The 20,698-nt window shown below is 46.9% G+C and overlaps 1 protein-coding gene across 15 annotated transcripts in view; it reads left to right on the forward strand.

Annotated features, from left to right (window-relative positions):
- Positions 1–20,698, forward strand: part of TMCO4 (transmembrane and coiled-coil domains 4) — a 121,510-nt gene that overhangs the window by 7,258 nt on the left and 93,554 nt on the right. For 7 of the 15 annotated variants that reach the window (XM_054503367.2, XM_054503403.2, XM_063667729.1 and 4 more), the window contains 2 exons: positions 5,784–5,888; positions 12,103–12,289. In XM_054503367.2, coding sequence (XP_054359342.1) covers positions 12,111–12,289 — 179 coding nt within the window. In that variant the 5' untranslated portion in view covers positions 5,784–5,888; positions 12,103–12,110. The other 8 variants (XM_054503412.2, XM_063667726.1, XM_063667739.1 and 5 more) reach the window with 5 other exon arrangements.

Raw genomic sequence — 20,698 nt, forward strand, 5'->3', positions numbered from 1 at the left:
ACTAAAGATACAAAACTTGGCCAGGCATCATGGTGTGCACCTGTAATCCTAGCTACTTGGGTGGCTGAGACAGGAGAATTGCTTGAATCCAGGAAGTGGAGGTTGCAGTGAGCCCAGATTGCGCCACTGCACTCCAGCTTGGGAAACAGAACAAGACTTTGTCTAAAAAAAAAAAAAAATTGACTTTGACCTTCACTGACTGCTCCAAGGGGGGGAAAAAAAGGCCATAGCTGGCTGGCATGTAAAGAAAAAACAAAAGTTCATTCTTGCATGTGATCTTCTAAAGGCCCAGGTCATGGAATTTTAAGGACAATTTAAAGGATTTTCAAAGATGGTATTGACCGTATTTGATTTTCTCCTTGGTGCTAACTTTAGAATTTTTCACCTCTCCAAGAAGAAATCCAATGGTATTGTTTATGGCGGCAGTCAACAGATATTCAGAGTGCCCACTGTGGGTGCTTGTGGAGCTGAGGTCAGATATTTATGGAATGTCTCTCTGCCCCCACTATTGACAAAATGACCCAGTCAGCATTTTCTTTGGTGGCAGATCATGTGACTGGCTAGACAAAAGTCATAATCGTAGCATATCAAAACGAGGTCCCATTCCAGAAGGACCCCTGTCCACCCCGGGTCTGGGCTGTGCAGCCAAGCTGTAGGCATGGGTTTGCCCTGTTATTCTCGCTCTATAACTGTTGTTTCCCTGGGGAGCGCATCCTCTTCTAGGTCAAGTATGGGTCTTTCTTGGAGTTCCTTGGTGTATTAGTCCATTTTCATGCTGCTGATGAAGACATACCCGAGACTGGGTAATTTATAAAGAAAAAGATGTTTAATGGATGCATAGTTCCATGTGATTGGGGAGGCCTCACAATCATGGCAGAAGGTGAAAGGCATGTCTTACATGATGGCAGACAAGAGAGAAGTGAGAACCCAGTGAAAAATCATCAGATCTCCTGAGACTTATTCACTCTCACGAGAACAGCACAGGAAAGACCCACCCCCGTGATTCAGTTGCCTCCCACCAAGTCCCTCCCACGACATGTGGGAATTGTGGGAGCTATAATTCAAGGTGAGATTTGGGTGGGGACACAGCCAAACTATATCATTTGGTGTCTTCACCGTACCCGGGACAAGAACCTCAGGAGGCTACCGGGAGCAGGGAGCTCCTCCTTCCGTCAGTGACTCCTGAGCCCCAAGGCGCTGCTGGACCAGCCCTGTGTGTCTTAGGTGACCCCAGGGCACAGAGGTACTGCTGGTCCTGACGGAAGGGGCTTTTTCTCGTCGCAGGAATCCAGCACTCTCTTGGAATCAGTGTAACTTCTCAGACACACTTGAGATCCAGTTTTGCTTTGGACTGGATCCTGATCCCAGATCAGATCAAGGGGTGGAGGCCCCCAAGAACCAGTATACATAGCATGTGGTGCATCTCCCACACTACAGCTGCCCCCACGCTTGTGCAGCTGGAAGAGTTTGGGGTCCCAGCCTGTCCAGTTAGACAATCCATAGAGTTGGAACCATGGGCTCCCCCATTCCAGCGTCATGGAGAGCTGAGAAGCTGAGAATTGCCCTGTCTGTCCCACCAACCCTTGTTCTTTTCCTTTTTTTTTAATTTTAATTTTAAGTTCTGGGATACATGTACAGGATGTGCAGTTTTGTTACATAGGTAAACATGTGCCATGATGGTTTGCTGCACTTAGCAGCCCATCACTTAGGTATTGAGCCCAGCATGCATTAGCTGTTTTTCCTAATGCTCTCTCTCCTCACATCCCACCCGCTGACAGGCCCCAGTGTGTGTTCTCCTTCCTGTGTCCATGTGTCCTCATTGTTCAGCTCCCACTTATAAGTGAGAACATGTGGTGTTTGGTTTTCTGTTACTGAATTAGTTTGCTGAGGATAATGGCTCCCAGCTCCATCCATATCCCTGCAAAGGATATTATCTCATTCCTTTTTATGGCTGCATAGTATTCCATGGTGTATATGTACCACATTTTCTTTGGCCAGTCTATCATCGATGGGCATTTGGGCTGATTCCACATCTTTGCTATTGTGAATAGTGCTGCAATGAACATACACGTGCAGGTATCTTTGTAATAGAATGATTTATATTCCTTTGGGTATGTACCCAGTAGTGAGATTGCTGGGTCAAATGGTATTTCCGGTTCTAGATCTTTGAGGAATCGCCACACCATCTTCGATAATGGTTGAACTAATTTACATTCCCACCAACAGTGTAAGAGTGTTCCTATTTCTCTGCAGCCTCGCCAGCATCTGTTGTTTCCTGACTTTTTAATAATTGCCGTTCTGACTGGCATGAGATGGTATCTCATTGTGGTTTTGATTTGCATGTCTGTAATGATCAGTGATGTTGAGATTTTTTTTTCATATGTTTCTTGGCAACATGAATATCTTTTGAGAATTGTCTGTTCGTGTCCTTTGCCCACTTTTTAATGGGGTTGTTTGTTTTTTTCTTGTAAATTTGCATAAGTTCCTTGTAGAGTCTTGATGTTAGACATTTATCAGATGGATAGATTGCAAAAACTTTCTCCCACTCTGTAGGTTGCCTGTTCATTCTGATGATAGTTTCTTTTGCTGTGCAGAAGCTCTTTAGTTTAATCAGATCCCATTTGTCAGTTTTTGGTGATTTCGTCATAACATCTGCGCCCGTGACTATGTCCTGAATGGTATTGCCTAGATGTTCTTCTAGGATTTTTATAGTTTTAGGTTTTAAGTCTTTAATCCATCTTCAGTTAATTTTTGTATACGGTATAAGGAAGGGGTCTAGTTTCAATTTTCTGCATATGGCTAGCCAGTTCTCCCAGCATCATTTACTAAATAGGGAATCTCTTTTTTTTTTTTTTCTGAGGCAGAGTCTCACTCTGTTTTCACCCAGGCTGGAGTCCAGTGGCAGGATCTCAGCTCACTGCAGCCTCGATCCCCAAGACTCAAGTGATTCTCCCACCTCACCCTCCCGATTAGCTGGGACTGCAGGTACTCACCATCATGCCTGGCTAATTTTTGTATTTGTTGTAGAGATGGGGTTTTGCCATGTTGCCCAGGCTGGTCTTGAACTCCTGGGCTCAAGAGATCCACCCGCCACGGCCTCCCAAAGTGTTGGGATTACAGGCGTGAGCCACTGCACCTGGCCTCTTTTTCTTACTGACAAGACCTATTGGTCAAATGTATGGGACTTAACTGTGGACTCACCCCCACTGGCTTGGCTGGGCCACATGGGCCCAGGGCTTTCTGAGATAAAACAGACTCCCCTTCTAAGGATCAAGAGGCAGAATTAGTTCTAATTAAAAGGTTTTTTTTTTTCTACATTATAAAAGCACCAATAAGCTCATGACAGAAATGCTAAAAATATAGAAAAATAGAACAGAAACCAATCACCTCTAGTCCCTCAGCCCCACCAACCAAGAGACAATGATCATAAACATTTTGATGTATTTCCTTCTGATCTTTTTGCTCTGTGAAAGATGTTTTATTATTTATTTATTTATTTGAGGCAGAGTCTCACTGTGTCGCCTAGGCTGAAGTAGAGTACATTCAAGAGCATACTTGGCTCACTGCATTCTCTGCCTCCTGGGTTCTAGCAATTCTGCTGCCTCAGCCTCCTGAGTAGCGGGGGTTACAGGCATGCACCACCACACCCAGCTGATTTTTGTATTTTTAGTAGAGACAGGGTTTCGCCACATTGGCCAGGCTGGTCTCGAGCTCCTGAACTCAGGTGATCCGCCTGCCTCAGCCTCCCAAAGTGCTGGGATTACACCTGGCTGAAACATGTTTTTTTGTATTTTTGTTTTTTGTTTTTTAATTTAATTTTTTTTTTTGAGATGGAGTCTCGCTCTGTCGCCCAGGCTGGAGTGCAGTGGTGCGATCTCAGCTCACTGCAAGCTCCGCCTCCTGGGTTCACGCCATTCTCCTGCCCCAGCCTCCCGAGTAGCTGGGACTACAGGCGCCCACCACCACGCCCGGCTAATTTGTTGTATTTTTAGTAGAGACGGGGTTTCACCGTGTTAGCCAGGATGGTCTCGATCTCCTGACCTCCTGATCCACCTGCCTTGGCCTCCCAAAATGCTGGGATTACAGGCATGAGCTACTGCACCCGGCTGAAACATGTTTTAAAAACATAACTAGAGTCATTGTATATTCAGTCGAATTCTGTTCTACTACCTCTCTAGAATAAAATTATCCCTGATTTGTAGCATTTGCCAATTTCTGTGATGTAAATATTCCCAACTTGCCAATTTCGGGCTGCCAGTGTCACTGGACACAGGGTTGCAAGGAGAAGCACAGAACTGATTGTCACCAGCTGGTATGAGCTGGCTCCAGTGCAGCATGTTGTAATTTAAAATTTTTTTTTTCTGATCTCAAAATCGACACTTATTGTTAATAATTCATAAAACACACATATATAAAAAAAATTTAAATCATCCAGAATCCCATCCGGGTCCCTGCCTGCCTGGAGTTAGCCACTGCCAGCATCCTGGTGCATATCCTAACAGTACCCTCTCTATGGATAGAAACCTACACAAAATAACTTTCTAGAGAGTTCAGAAGTGACGCAAATTTATGGCAGAAAATTTGGGGGAAATACAGAAAAGTCTCTGATATCTCTGAATGGCAATTCAGAGATAATTTTGGAGGATGTTCTTCCAGTCATTTTTCTCCTCTCCATTGCTTTAACATGATTGGACTCATGGTGTGAATATTCAGTTTTTAGGCACAGTACAGGTACATTCTCATGCCGGGGAGGAAGGCAACATCCAGGAGAAGGGCATTCCCACTGATAACTTAATAAAAACCCCACTGAAGCTTAAAGAGGTAAAAAGTATTGTTTTCACTAGCATTGAAAATGTCACTGAGGGCCGGGTGCAGTGGCTCACGCCTGTAATCCTAGCACTTTGGGAGGCTGAGGCGGGCAGATTGCCTGAGCTCAGGAGTTCCAGACCAGCCTGGGCAACATGGCAAAACCCTGTCTCTACTAAAAATATGAAAAATTCGCCAGGCGTGGTGGTGCGTGCCTGTAATCCCAGCTACTCAGGAGGCTAAGGCACAAGAATCACTTGAACCTGGGAGGCGGAGGTTGCAGTGAGCTGAGATTGCACCACTGCACTCCAGCCTGGGCGACAGAGCAAAACTGTCTCAAAAAGAAAGAAAGAAAAGAAAAAGAAAATGGCACTAAGGATGAAGCTCAAATTAGTTGAAGTTTTGGTTTTGAAGTTTTGGTTTGTAGTTGAGGTTTTGGGTAATTCCAGATGCTTGGCCCTTCCTCCATCTCCCTTCCCCTTCTGATGCTCCATTGGCATGTGAGAACGAGAGTGCCTTTAGGGAGAAAAATAGGAAAATCTAGCTCTTGCTTAAGCCTAAAAGCTAGTTCATTCCTCGGTTCATGTAACTGGCATTTTCTGAGTGCTCACTCTGTGGTTAGGCACCAGGTACAGATGTGGAGGCGACAGGGTGCCCGCCAAGGAGCTGGATGCAGTGACAACGGCTCAGGGTACAAAGAGTTGAACAAGGACATTAAATGAGACAATCCATGGAAAGTGGCAGGGCCGTGCCCAGCACATGGTGAGTGCTCAGCAGTGGTAGTTGCCTGCCCTGCCGCCCTATTGAGAAGAGCACCCCACGTCCAGAAACGTGCAGGGCAAGGGCCCAGGGGAGCGACGGTGCAGTGCCAGGCTCCCCTGAGCTTTAACTGACCAGCCAGCTCCCTCTGCTGTAGTCTCCCCCAGATCCCACACTCTGTGGACCTACAGGCTGGTTTTTCTGGTTTTCTCCCACAGGGCAATTTGCATATTTCTCCGAAGAACCATCCAGAACCTGAACAGCCTGTCTTCAGACAGAGAGAGGCCCACGTCTGTTTCCTGAAATCTGGATAAGTATTGAAGGTTTCTTTTCCTTCAGAAGCCCTTTGTTATTATTTAAAATGGTCTTCTTTCTGAGTTTACATTTTCTGTCTCCCTCTCTAGGATATAATCTCCCCAGTGGGGGGGTCTTTATATGCCTGTCCTAGTCGCCACTGTAGTAGGGCTAATATGTGTTTATTAGATTCATTAACCCGTTAAGAGGTCAATATTCATTTATATTTTACTTTTGCCTCAAGAAAAGGTTTTTAAAATTTTATAGAGATGTTCGAGTACTTTTTTAAAAAACTTTTTATTTTAAAATAATTATAGGCTCACAGGAAGTTGCAAATATAGTACCAAGAGGTTCCATGCACCCTCATTCAGCCTCCCGCATGGCCGTTGCCTTTACAAGGAAGCCTAATTCCTTAGTGAGATGAACTTGGCCCTGCCTGGGGCAGCCCTTGGCAGCTTCCACTCCCAGCTTATTTCTTCACACCCACCCATTGTCCAAGCCCTGGCTGCACCAAACATCTTTTTGGTTCTTCAAAAGCGTTTCTCCTCCACCTCTGGGTCTTGACACATGCTTTTCCCTTTGTCAAAGACGTGCCCACACCACCCCTGTCTGATTCACTCCTTGTTCAGGTCTCACTCAGATTTACCATCACCTTCTCTAGGGAGCCAGTGCTGAGTTCAGGGTCCCCGTCTTGGGATCCCTCTGTTTCTCGTGTTTACCCTGTCACGATGTTTATAAGATGGGTTGTCGTCTGTTTTATCTGTTTGTTTTGGTTTGTTTTTCTTTGAGAGACAGGGTCTTGCTCTGTCACCAGGCTGGAGTGTAATAGTGTGATCACGGCTCACTGCAGCCTCAAATTCCTCAGACTCCTGGGCTTAAGTGATCCTCCTGCCTCAGCCTCTTGAGTAGCTGGGACCACAGGTATGCTCCACCATGCCTGGCTAATTTTTAAATTATTATTATTATTATTATTTTTGTAGAGACAGGGTCTCACTTTGTTGCCCAGGCTCCTGTAGTCCTCCTGCCTCAGCCTCCGAAAGCTCTGGGATTACAGGCGTGAGCCACTGTGCCAAGCCACCATTGTCTGTGTATTTGTCTGTCTCTACCACCATTCTGTTTCCTCTGAGGAATACCTCTCCACCCAGCCTGTGACTTCTGCAGGCCTCTGCTGGAATGACACCTTTCATCTACATATAGTAGCCAGCCCTGCTTCACCCCATCACTTCATATCCCCTCACCCTGCCTCACTGTTCCTCCCTCTGACCACTTCCTGAAGGAATGCTTAGCTATGTGTTGAGTGGGCTGCTGAGGGCATGGATTCTGCAGCCAGACCTGAGTGCGTGTCTTGGTTCTACCGCTTATTAGCTCTGTGACCTTGACCAACTTAGGTCCCTTTGTCATTATGTATTGGCATATTATTGCCTGTCTCCCACCAGAATGTAAGCCCCTTAAGAGCAGGGAACTTGTCAGTTTCGTCCTCTGATCTGCCCTAAGGCCCAGAACAGGGCTTCCCACATCCTAGCCCCTTCTTCATTCATCCAGCAAGTATTTCCTGAATGCCTACAGTGATCCAGGGCCTGTCCAGAAAGCTAGGGGTGTGGCAGTGAAAAAACAACCAGGGAACTGCCTCATATACACAGGCAAACAAATAAGTAAAACAAAACAAAACAAAACAAACAAAAACATTATTTTAGATGAGAATGAGTAGTATAAAAATAGAACAGGGTGCTGAGAGAGAAGACAGAGATATTAGGTTGGTGCAAAGTAATTGTGGGTCTTGCTGTTAAATTGCAAAAACCACAGTTACTTTTGCACCAACCTAATACTGTAGCCTGGGTGGTCAGGGAAGGTCTCTCAGAGGAGGGGACATCTGAGCTGAGGCCAGATGATGTGATGGTCAGGGAAGGGTGGTCCCAGCAAGGAGAATGGCAGGTGCAAGGGCCTGGAGGGAATGAGCAGAAAGACAGCCAGTGTGGCTGTAGCATAGTGAACAAGACCGGTGTGAGGGCATGAGATGGAGTTCAGCGGCAGGCAGCAACCGGATTGCACAGGACGTTTAAGCTTGTCCAATCTTCGGCCTGTGGGCCACATACAGCCCGGGACAGCTTTGAATGCAGCCCAACACAAATTAGTAAACTTTCTTAAAACGTTATGAGGTTTTCTTGCGAATTTTTTTTTTTTTTAGTGCATCAGCTATCATTAGTGTTAGTGTATTTTATGTGTGGCCCAAACCAATTCTTCCAGTGTGGCCCAGGGAAGCCAAAATATTGGACACCCCTCTTAGGCCATCATACCAAGATTGGAATTTATCCTGATGTGATGGGAGGCCTTTGCAGGCTTTTAAGCAACCTAGTGACATGATTGGTCTATGTGACAAAAAGGGCACTGAGGCCACTATGTAGAGAATGCACTGTAGGGCATCAGGAGAAATTGTGTTGAATGAATAAATGAATTTGGTCTGAGTTTACCTTTATTATTATTATTATTTTGTTAGATGGAGTCTCGCTCTGTTGCCCAGGCTGGAGTGCAGTGGCACAATGTCAGCTCACTGCAACCTCTGCCTCCCAGATTCAGGTGATTCTCCTGCCTCAGCCTCCCGAGTAGCTGGGATTACAGGCACACCCAACCATGCACAGTTAATTTTTGTATTTTTAGCAGAGACGGGGTTTCACCATGTTGGCCAGGCTGGTCTCAAACTCTTGACCTCAAGTGATCCACCCACCTCGGCCTCCCAAAGTGCTGGGATTACAGGCGTGAGCTACCGCGCCCAGCCTGAGCTTAGCCTTTTGTACTCTAGACACATCCTCATACCTCTGTGGTTAGAAGCAGGCCAGCTCACCCTTCTCTGATCAGAAAGCTGTTTATTATTGAGCTAAGAACTGGCGTGGGGCTTCCCAGATACCAGTCCAGTAAAATACTACCTTGGGCTCCTCTGAGTAATAGGTGCGATCAATATAGCCTCCAAGTGGCACGTGGAGTTGATTAAATGTAGTGGAAATTGCTGACCTGCTGACATCAGGCTAGTGCTGCCCTCGGCACTGCCCTTAGTTCGTGGTTTATGCCGTTGCCCCTGTTTCCACCACCATGGTCTGAGCTGACCCTCTGAGCCAGGGAAATTTGCTGGGAATCTCAAACGTGGGTTCCTAGAGCAACCACTGAGGCCAGTCTTGCTGCGTGACTTTTGGCAAGGTCTTAACCTCTCTGGGCCTTCGTTTCTCCATCTGAAACTGGGACAGAAGATCCCTGTGCTGGTGTAGAGGAAAGAGCTCAAGGTTTGGAGTCAAAAGTTTGGTTTGGATCTCATCACTTACTGTGTAACTCTGGGGAAATTGCTTGGTCTTTCTGAGCCTGTTCCTCGGTTGTAAGAGGGAATCATAATGGTTCATGTCCTACTTAACTTTACATGGTAGTTGTAAGAATTAAGCAAATTGGAAAATGCTTTGCAAACAGTTATGTGCTATAAAAGTGTTGGTTTGTTGCTTTGAACTACCTCAGGGTTGTTTTGAAAACAAATGAAATATTAGTTGTAGACAGACTTTTAAATAACTCCTCTACATAAGTAATATTTTGAGAACAAAATTTTTTATTGCTCGGCTAGATGGAAACAAACTTATGAACGAAGAACTGTATGGAGTGTGGTTATTAGACTAGAAGGCTCCTGGCCATGTGATGAATATTTAAAACAGAGTTAGTGGCCAACAGTTCTGTCTTTGGGCCCTATCTGTCTGCCATTCACTGGCTGTATGAGGGGAGCCCAGTTACTTCTCTGAGCCTGTTTCCTAATTTGCAAACTGAACATTACAGTCCTACCCGCCTCATAGAGTCTGCTGAGACAATGCATGTTAAAATTGCAACCCCAGTGCCCTACACCCAGTAATAACTCAGTAATGTTAGGTCTTGTTATTATTAAACCTTTGGTATGTGCCAGGCACCATGCCAAGCATTTTACTTATTCGTTTGTTGATCATTTTGTGCATTTATTTTTTAAACAAGCATTTATGTAGCACGAACCTGTGCCAGGCTCCATTCTAAGCACTTTACGAGTACTAAGCCACATGGGCTGTGTCCTTTACTAATGACACAGCTCTTCTAGGTAGATACTGTATGGTCCCATCTGTAGGTGAATAAATCTAAGTACAGAGAGGTTGAGTTGCCTAGGGTCCCATATCTACTAAGTGGCAGTGCTTGTTTTCACACCCAGGTCTGTCTGGTCCTGAGCCTGCATTCATATCCTTGATCCCCTGTAGTAGAGGCTGGCACCCTTCCCTGTACCCCTCCTGGTGGCTCCCAGGGTTGTTTCTGCTTCTTGGATTCCTTCTTGGCATGTTCCCTCTCTCCTTTTCTCTCCCTCCTCTTCTTACTCTTCTCCTCCCTTTCTCCTCTCCCCCTGGGAAGGAAGGAAAGAATGGAGGGGAGGAAAAGAAGGAGGGAGAACAAAGAGGAGACCTTCCTCCCTTTTTTCCTTCTAACTTCCTTCCTTTGAGGTATACCATACACAAAGTGCATAGATATTAACTATACAGTTCAGGGAATTTTTAAATATATTTATACCCATATAATGACCACCCAGGTCAAGACAGAGATCATTTCCTTCACCCAGAAACCTCCTTTGTACCCATTCTGAGCCAATACTCCCTCCCACATGTAACCCCTCATCTGACTTCCATCACCGTACATTGGGTTTAGCATTCTTCAGTTTCATATAAAGGGAATCCCATGGTAGGTATTCTCTCGTGAATGGCTTTCTGTGTATCGTTTTGTCTGAGATTCATTCATGTTTGCTGTAGTTCATTCCTTTTTCATTGCCGTGTAATGTTTCACAGTGTGAATATGACCATTTATCCATTCTACTGGGATAGACGTGTGGGTTGTTGCCAGTTTGGGACTATTGTGAATGAAGTTGCTGTGAGCATTCACGTATGTGTCTTTTGGTGACATAAGTCCTCATTTCTCAGGAGTGGAATTGCCAGAACATAGGGAAGACATATGTTTAGCTTTAGTGGATATTGTCAAACCATTTTCCAAATAGTTATACCAATGTACACTCCCACCAGCAGTGTATGAAAGTTCTGTTTGCGGCCGGGCGTGGTGGCTCACACCTGTAATCCCAGCACTTTGGGAGGCTGAGGCAGGCAGATCACGAGGTCAGGAGATCGAGACCATCCTGGCTAACACAGTGAAACCCCATCTCTACTAAAAATACAAAAAGTTAGCCAGGCGTGGTGGTGGGTGCCTGTAGTCCCAGCTACGCGGGAGGCTGAGGCAGGAGAATGGTGTGAACCCAGGAGACGGAGCTTGCAGTGAGCCGAGATCGTACCACTGCACTCCAGCCTGGGTGACATAGCGAGACTCCATCTCAAAAGAAAAAAAAAAAAAGTTCTGTTTGCTCTTCATCCTCACCAGCGCTTGGTATTCTCAGTCTTTTTAGTTTTAGCTATTCTGATAGGTGAGAGTTAATGTCTCATTGGGATTTTAATTTCCATTTCTCTGATGACTAACAATGTTGAATATCTTTTCATACTTATTGGCTATTGGGATTTTTTTTTTTTAAGAGACAGGCTTTCATTCTGTAGCCCAGGCTGGAGTGCAATGATCATAGCTCATTGCAGCCTTAAACTCCTAGGCTCAAGCGATCCTCTCACCTTAGCTTCCTAAGTAGCTGGAACTACAGGCGTGTGCCACCATGCCCAGCTAGTTATTTTATTTTTCTGTAGAGGTGGAGTCTCACTATGTTGCCCAGGCTGGTCTTGAACTCCTGGGCTCAATCAGTCCTCCTACCTCGGCTTCCAAAAGTGCTGGGATTAGAGGCATGAGCTACCATACCTGGCCTGAGGAATATCTTTTTTTTTTTTTTTTTTTTTTTTTGAGACGGAGTCTCGCTCTGTCAGCCAGGCTGGAGTACAGTGGCGCGATCTCGGCTCACTGTGGAATATCTTTTATGAAGTATCTATTCAAGTCTTTTGCCCATTTTTAAATTTGCTTCGTTTCTTTTTCTTAATGACTTACTGGAGTTAGTTGTTTGGATACTGTGTATAGACCTTTGTGGATAGACATATTGAAGATCCCTCCCTCCATCCCGGTCTGTAGTGTGTGTTTTCACTCTCCTAAAGGTGATGAAAATAAGTTCTTCATTTTAATGATGCCTACTTTATCAACCTTTTATGGTTTGTAAGTTCTGTGTCGTGCTTAAGTAACCTTGGCTTACCTCTGGAAGCATTTCTCACTGGGAATTTTCTCCTGCAGGGCTGGGAATGGCCACATGGAACAGGCCATGCCAGAGGCTGCCTCAGCGGCCTCTGGTAGCTGAACCCACTGCAGAGGGGGAGCCACACCTGCCCACGTGCCGGGAGCTGACTGAGGCCAACCGCTTCGCCTATGCTGCCCTCTGTGGCATCTCCCTGTCCCAGCTATTTCCTGAACCCGAACACAGGTGAGTTCTTCTGTCTCACAGAGGGAAGGTCATGCTTCATCAGGGGAATAATTACGGACAGCCAAACAGCTTGCCAGGCATGATGAGGCAATGCAGAGAGGGGCAAGTCATTGTCCTTGCCTCTAAGGCAGGAGTCTCTAACTGCCAGGCTGTGGACCAGTACTGGTCTGTAGCCTGTTAGGAACCTGGCCGCACAGCAGGAGGTGAGCGGTGGACGAACAAGAATTACTGCCTGACCTCTGCCTCCTGTTCGAAGCATTTTATCAATACTAGGCCACATGGGCTGTGTCCTTTACTACTGACACAGCTCTTCCAGGTACATACTGTATGGTCCCATCTGTAGATGAAGAAATCTAAGCGCAGAGAGGTTGAGTTGCGGCAGCATTAGATTCTCATAGAAGCTCAAACCCTATGATGAACTGCACATGCGAGGGATCTAGGTTGCACGCTTCTTATGAGAATCCAACTAACGCCTGATGATCTGAGGTGGAACAGTTTCATCCTGAACCCTACCTGCACCGGGTCCCTGGAAAAATTGTCTTGCCTGAAACCAGTCCCTGGTGCCAAAAAGGTTGGGGACTGCTGCTCTAAGGAACTCACAATTTGGTGGGGGGATAAGACATCCCCTCGTTCAGTTATTCACTCATTTGTACCTTCACCAAGCATTTTTTGAGCACCTACTGTATTCCAGGTATGATTTGAAGTACATGGAGGGTAAATGTGAATGAGACAGATACCATCTCCCAATCAAGTAGGACACCATCCAGGAAGGGATAAGATATTAATATTTATTCATTCATGAAATGTGCATTTGTTGAGCCCCTACTATGTGCTGGGTGTAGCACATGGCCCTGTGGAGGAAACAAAGACAAGCAAGGCCCAGCTTCTGCCCTCAAGGTGCTTACATCTAGGTGGGGGTGCCCAGGTGGCTGATTGTAACAGGGGACAGATACAGATGAGTGAGTGCTGTGATGAGTTTAAACAGGGGGTCGTGGGAGCAAAAGAATGACATTGTTATATTTCATCTCTATCATTGACAGTATCTCCCGTGTGTGTGTTTAAATCACATATTTGGAGTCAGAATAGCAGAACTGTTAAAAGCATGGACTTTGACCTTAAAAAATTCTAGAGGGGAGAGTATGGAGGCAGGAGGGGGCCAGTTAGGAGGCCAACGGAGTCATCCAGGGGAATGAGGACAATGACCGAGTGGTGGACAGAGGACACAGATGGGACAGGTTTTTCTCAGGGAGAATGGAGTTGACTTGGGAAGAGGTTGAGTGTTGTGGGTGAGGCAGAGGCAGGAGCTCACTATGGCTCCAAAGGTTCAGAGGGGGAAGAGAGCGTAGGAGCACTGAGATACCGTTACTAGGACAGGGAGCACAAGACTGGAGCCAGGAGATGGTGAGAAGCTCTTGCATCTGCAGTGTTTTCAAGACACGGCCCCCATATACACTCAGTGGTCCCCCATGAGTAAACTTCCTTCATGCCTTGGATCTTAGCTGTTTGGGGTTTTTGTTTTTCTGTCTTTGTCTCTCCACTGGACTGAACAGTTGAACATACTCAACTCCTTGGGGGTCACCACCAGGAAGCCTTCCCTTATCTGTCCTCCAGACCAGGGCATTGTTCCGCCTATATGCCCGGGGACCCATCTCTGCAACCACCACACTGCGCAGGAACTCTCCATACCTGCTATCCCTCCAGTCTGAGCTCGGGAGGGCAGGGGCTACTTTGTTCATCTCAGAGTTCCCAGTGCCTTGCGCACAGCTCAGTATAGCAAAGATACCTGGTAAAAGGTTCGTGAAAAGAAGAGGTAGGTTAATGCTGGCTTTGTGAGCAAGGAGATGGTCCATAGGCTCTGGACTCAGATCTGGGTTCAAATCCTAACTCTGCCACTTCCCAGTCACATGTGACCTCGAGCAGTTTATTTAACTTCCCTAAGCCTTAGTTTATTTATCCATACAATGGGGCTAATGATACCCATGCTGCAGGGTGATTGCAGGAATTAAGTGAGATGATGTAGCCGGTGCAGTGGCTCACGCCTATAATCCTACCACTTTTGGCAGGTGGATCGCCTGTGCTCAGGAGTTTGAGACCAGCCTGGTTAACATGGTGAAACCCCATCTCTACTAAAAATACAAAAATTAGCCAGGCATGGTGGTGCACACCTGTGGTCCCAGCTACTCAGGACGCTGAGGCAGGAGAATTGCTTGAACCTGGGAGGCAGAGGTTGCAATGAGCCAAGATCTCGCCACTGCTCTCCAGCCTGGGCAACAGAGCAAGACTCTGTCTCAAAAATAAATAAATAAATAAATAAATATAAATAATGAGATGATGTAGACAAAGCACACAGCATAGTGCCTAGCACATAGTAGGCACTCAATAAATGGTAGTGGTTGCTTGCTGACTCTGTGAGTTACTTTCTTTGCCCTAGTTTCTTCATCCAGAAAATGAAGATAATACCACACTTACTCCTACCACTCAGGATATTTTTGTGGTTTTTTGGTTGTTTAGTTTTTGTTTTTTAGAGATGGGGTCTCAGTCACCCAGGCTGGAGTACAGTGGTACAGACATAGCTCACTGTAACCTCAAACTCCTGGGCCCAAGCGGTCTTCCCCCACCCCAGCCTTCTGAGTAGCTGGGACTACAGATGCATGCCACCATGCCTGGCTAACTTTTTATTCTTCTAGAGACAGAGTCTCACAATGCTGCCCAGGCTGGCCTCAAGCAATCCTCCCATCTTAGCTTCCCAAGTAGCTGAGATTATAGGCTCAAGCCACTATGCCCAGCAGTCAGGCTACAAGTAATAGAACACAGTACTAAGAGAGATTTAAACAACAGGAGATTTTTTTTTCACTTAACAAGAAATCCCAAGGTTCCAGGGTTGATTCAGTGCCTCAAAAGGTTTTTGGAGCTGGGCGCAGTGGCTCACGCTGTAATCCCAACACTTTGGGAGGCCGAGGCATGTAGATCACATGAGGCCAAGAGTTCAAGACCAGCCTGGCCAACATGGCAAAACTCCGAATCTATTAAAAATATAAAAATTAGCCAGACGTGAGTGGTACACACCGACAATCCCAGCTACTTGGTAGGATGAGGCACAAGAATCACTTGAACCTGGGAAGCAGAGGTTGCAGTGAGCTGTGATCGTGCCACTGCACTCCTGCCTGGGTGACAGAGTGAGACTCTGTCTCAAAAAAAAAAAAAAAAAAGGCCTTTGGGTTGGCTTCTGAACAGTTCTGTTGGCCTTCCCCTCCTGATCACAAAATAGCTGCTGCAGCTCCATACATCACACCCTCACAGGACAAGGCCCAAGGCAGGAAGGAAGAGGGCAGGGATTATCCCCAAGTCTGCCGTCAGGGAGGACATCTTTCCCAAAATACCCCGAGAAGCCAAGAAGCCTTCCTTTGGTGTCATTGGCTAGATCCTGTCACGTGCCCAACCTGCAGGTACAGGGAAGCCTGGGAACAAATAAAGGCTTTTGCTGTTTTCTTTTCCTTTTCTGGTTTTTTTTTTTTTTTTTTTTTTTTTTTTGAGACAGTCTCGTTCTGTGGTCCAGGCTGGAGTGCAGTGGTGTGATTTTGGCTCACTGCAACCTCTGTCTCCTGGATTCAAGCAATTCTCCTGCCTCAGCTTCTGGAATAGCTGGGATTACAGGCACATGCCACCATGCCTGGCTAATTTTTGTATTTTCAGTACAGACAGGGTTTCACCATGTTGGCCAGGCTAGTCTCAAACTCCTGACTTCAAGTGATCTGCCCACCTCGGCCCCGCAAAGTGCTGGAATTACAGGCGTGAGCCACCGCGGCCGGCTGGCTTTTGCTGTTTTCAACCTCCATCATGGGAGATGAGTTCTGCCGGCCAGGAAGAAGGGGCTGGGGAATTACTGTTTTAGAGAAGCTGTTGGCAACACCATCCAAGAGGGTGATTGTAAGGAGGGTATGTGTTTGTGGCCCTTGCAGAACCTGACACCAATCTACTACCAAGCAAATGTTGGTTGGTCTTGTTGTTAATAATGAAACTCCTACCTGATAAACCAGTACCTAGCCAAGGAAGAGCTTTGTGTACTTTGTTTCCATGAACAAATATTTATGAATCTGGACTGTGTGCCAGGCCCATACTAGGTGCTACTTAGGAGGGCACATAAGGCAGCGAGTTACTGTCCTGTGTCTCCCACCCCCACTCCACAATATCCAAGCGTTGTTACAAGCACAGGTGGCTGTTGCCTGGCCATAAGCATTTGCCGTGGAGTGTTTCCTTCTCGAATGTTTCCCATTCAGCATGCCGGTTGTTTCCACGTGGTTGCTCTGTTTTCTGATGCACAAAACGTGTTTTTTAAAAACTTCAATATTGGCCAGGTGTGGTGGTTCATGCCTGTAATCCCAGCACTCTGGGATGCCGAGGCGGGCAGATCACTTGAGGTTAGGAGCTCAAGACCAGCCTGGCCAACATGGTGAAACCCTGTCTTTACTAAAAATACAAAGATTAGCCGGATGTGGTGGTATATGCCTGTAATCCTAGCTACTTGGGTGGCTGAGGTAGAAGAATCGCTTGAATCCGGAAGGTGGGGGTTGCAGGGAGCCGAGATCGTGCCACTGCACCCCAGCCTGGGCGACAGAGCGATACTCCATCTCAAAAAATAAAACTAATAAATAAATAAATAAATAACTCAATATTTTTAAAGCCCAGATATGCTCTTGGTTTCAATAATCTTTAGAAAACACTGTGTGGCAGTTCTTGTCCCCACGGGATATAAAAGCAACCCTCTAAAACATTTATTTCTTCTCCATGCTGTGAACATCACAGATTCTGTTCTCTTTAATTAATTCCATTTATCAAACATAGAGAAATTAATGGGGTACAGCAGAGATGGACAGACTTCTTCTGCCAAGGGCCAGTTATTTTAGGCATGCAGGCCTGGCAGTCTCTGTCAGTTACTCATACCTTTGCTGTGATAGCACAAAAGCAGCCACAGACAGTAGGTGAAATAATGCATGTGGCTGTGTTTCAATAAAACTTTATTCACAAATAAGGGCTGCAGGCAAGATATGACTGGTTAGCTGTAGTTTTCTAAGCCCTGGTGAGTGGGAGAAGCTTTGGACTAGGAATCAGGAAGCCTGGATGCCAGGGGAGGCTTTGTCCTGTCCCTGCTGTAAAAACTTTGAGAAGACATTTAACCAGCAGTCCTGGCCAGGTGCGGTGGCTCATGCCTGTAGTCCCAGCACTTTGGGAGGCTGAGGCGGGTGGATCACCTGAGGTCAGGAGTTCAAGACCAGCCTGGCCAACATGGTGAAACCTCGTCTCTATTAAAATTATAAAATTAGATGGGCGTGGTGGTGCATATCTGTAATCCCAGCTACTTGAGAGGCTGAGGCAGGAGAATCACTTGAACCTGGGAGGCAGAGGATGCAGTGAGCCAAGATCGTGCGTGCCGTTACACTCCAGCCTGGGCAACAAGAGTGAAACTCTGTGGCCAGGTGCGCCCTGTGTAAGATGGGGTAGGATGAAAGGGGATGTTTGATGCCCTTGCTCAGTGAGTGGCCCGTGCATGGTGGGTGCTCAGGGACATAACCACTGGAGTGGGGTAACCTCTGCAGCGGGTATGCATAGCCTCTGGGGTCCCAGAGATGTAGGTGTGAATCTGGAGCTGTCACTTAACCTCTCTGGATCTAGGATTCCTTATCTCTAGAGTAGGGTAAACTAGTACCTCCCTTAACTAGTACCTCCCTTCCTCATGGGGTCATGGTGAGAATTAAATAACTCAAGGTGTACGAAGCTCTCAGCACAGGGACTGATGGACAGTTGCTCTACAATTGTTATCTGCATCATTGTTGCTGTTGATTTTCCTGTATTTCCATCAGACCAACAAACACATTAGTAGCAATTATCAAGGCCCCGCCGATCTAAAATGTTACTTGTTATTTGGTAAATTGCTGTGCTGGCACTTTGCATATATATATATATTTTTTTAATTCATTTGTCCATGGAAAGAAACACATTACTCTCTAGTGCTTTGTAGGTGCCAGGTATTGTTCTAAGCACATGACAAATACTTAGTTAATCCTTTCAACAACCCTATGAAATACCTTTCATCATCTCCACTGTTTTACAGATAAGGAAACTAAGGCCCAGAGAGGTGAAGTTACTTCTCCAAGATCACACAGCTCATGGTAGAGCTGGGATATGAACCAGTCTGTGCTCTTTACCCCTGTACTCTTGTTAAGAGTTACTTCTCCATATCCAAAACTTTCTTCGTGGACAGCAGGGCCAGGCCGTGCTGTAGTCCTTGGCCCAGAGCCCTTTCTGTATATAAATTTGCCTCTAAGTAATGTTCGGTTCACTTAGCCATCCCCTCCCCAAATACATACCTCATTACCACCCCAAGGTAATCCCAGTAAATTGCAGTGCGGCAAATTATAATCACTGTGATAGCAGTAGCTAACATTTATCCAGGGTTCACTGGTGCCAGACAGTGTTACCATGCCATTTAATCTGTCCAACTCACCTATGAGGCAGGTCCTGTTATTATCCACATGTTATCTCAGAGGGAAATGAAGCTGAGAGGTAAAGTGAGGACACAAAGCCAATTTCCAGGGGAACCAGGACTCCCCCAGGTGGTTGGACTTCAGAGTCTGACTCTTAACCCCATCCTCCACTGCCTCTCTCCGCCACCTTGTAAATCAAAATAACGATGCTAGCTAATATCGTTTTTAGTCTCATGTAGTTGAGCCTCTACTACACGCCAGGCTCACTTTCGGCACTTTATATTTATCATCTCACTTCATCCTCAACCAACCTTATGAAGTTGGTCTCTTGAACCCATTTTGCAGATAAGGACACTGAGGCACAGAGAGGCCATTACACTTTCCCAAAATGCTCTCTGCTAAGATTCCTCTTCAAGAATGAAGGCCTTTCACCCCCAGCTGCTGGCAAGGTTGCCAGCACAGTCCTGAGCTGTCTGTACCTTTTTGGGCCTGCCTCAGCTGAAGGGAGCCATGTTGCCCGAGGTTCTGTCTCCTCCCTGGGGCACCTGCATCCGGTAACGGGCTGATGCACAGCTGTAAAGGCCTGGCCCTCTCACCCCACTGGGGACAGTTCTGAAGTGTCATCCCATCTTTAGAACTCCCTGCAGGGGCTGCTGAGACCTCCCTTGAGACTGTATCATAGCTCAGCTGCCTCCTCTGCCCAGCCCTGCTTCCTCCCTTCCCTCCCCAAAGTGTTGATCCCAAGGGGAGCCCTAATCATCTCCATTTCAGGGCAGCTTCCCAGGAACCCGACCTTAACAGTGGTGAGGCCAGGATTTAGGTTTTTTTTTTATTTTTATTTATTTTTGAGACAGAGTCTCTCTCACTCTGTCACCCAGGCTGGAGTGCAGTGGTGTGATGTCAGCTCACTGCAACCGCCGCCCCTGGGTTCAAGTGATTCTCGTGCCTCAGCCTCCTGAATATATGGGACTACAGGTACATGCCACCACGCCCAGCTAATTTTTGTACTTTCAGTAGACAGGATTTCACCATGTTGGCCAGGCTGGTCTTGAACTCCTGACCTCAAGTGATCCACCCGGCCCCACTTCCCAAAGCGTTGGGATTACAGGCGTGAGCCACTGCGCCCGGCCGAGGCTAGGATTTAAACCCAAGTTCCTCACAACTCCCATCAAGGTCCCAGTCCCACTCTAAGGAATGTGATAGCTGGGCCATGTGGTGCAAGGGCAAGGGGCTCCTGACATTGCCTCTACCACCCAGGAGCTCTGCTTGTTTCTGAGAGGCCTGAGTGCAGCCTCTGCCCTACAGGGCAGAACCCAGTGTTGGAGTCCCAAGGCAATGCGGTCTGAGGCAGGCTGGGACTCCGATTTTAGAGACAGACCTGGCTTCTGGGTGTCAGCCCTTTCCTGGGGGTGGTATAATCACCTTCTAAGTGACTCTCCTGGCCCACATTCCCTGGCCCACCTGCCACCCGGCTCACACCTGCTCCACAGAGGTGGCTGTGTCAGAAGTCTGGTGTGGACTCTGCCATCATCCCCCCAAATGCTCTGGGCTCCCCACCTCTGTGTCTCAGCTCAAAGGCTTCCTTCTCCCCTAGAGCGGCCCCATCCCATCCTCCCCTGGGTGCTCCTGTAGGACCGCACTCAAATGCCTGCTATGGACAGAAACTGGCAGTAGCAGTGCATGTGGAGGGCACTCTTCCCTTCATTTCTTCCACTTCTGCAGCAGCCAGCATTTTCCAGAAAGCACATCCTTGGCAGCATCCAGGAGAGCAGATGGCTTTCTCTGGGAAGCCTTTTCTGGTGGCTGCCGTCACTTGTGCAGGTGGATCCGGGGCTCCCTCTGTGGGCTGCATTGAACTGATCTCCACTTCTGTCCTAGGGTACCACGTGGCGCTAGGGTCACTTGGTTACTTGAGTGTCCACCCTGC

This window comes from Pongo pygmaeus, chromosome 1 (assembly GCF_028885625.2).
Source record: "Pongo pygmaeus isolate AG05252 chromosome 1, NHGRI_mPonPyg2-v2.0_pri, whole genome shotgun sequence".
NCBI classification, from domain to species: Eukaryota; Metazoa; Chordata; class Mammalia; order Primates; family Hominidae; genus Pongo; species Pongo pygmaeus.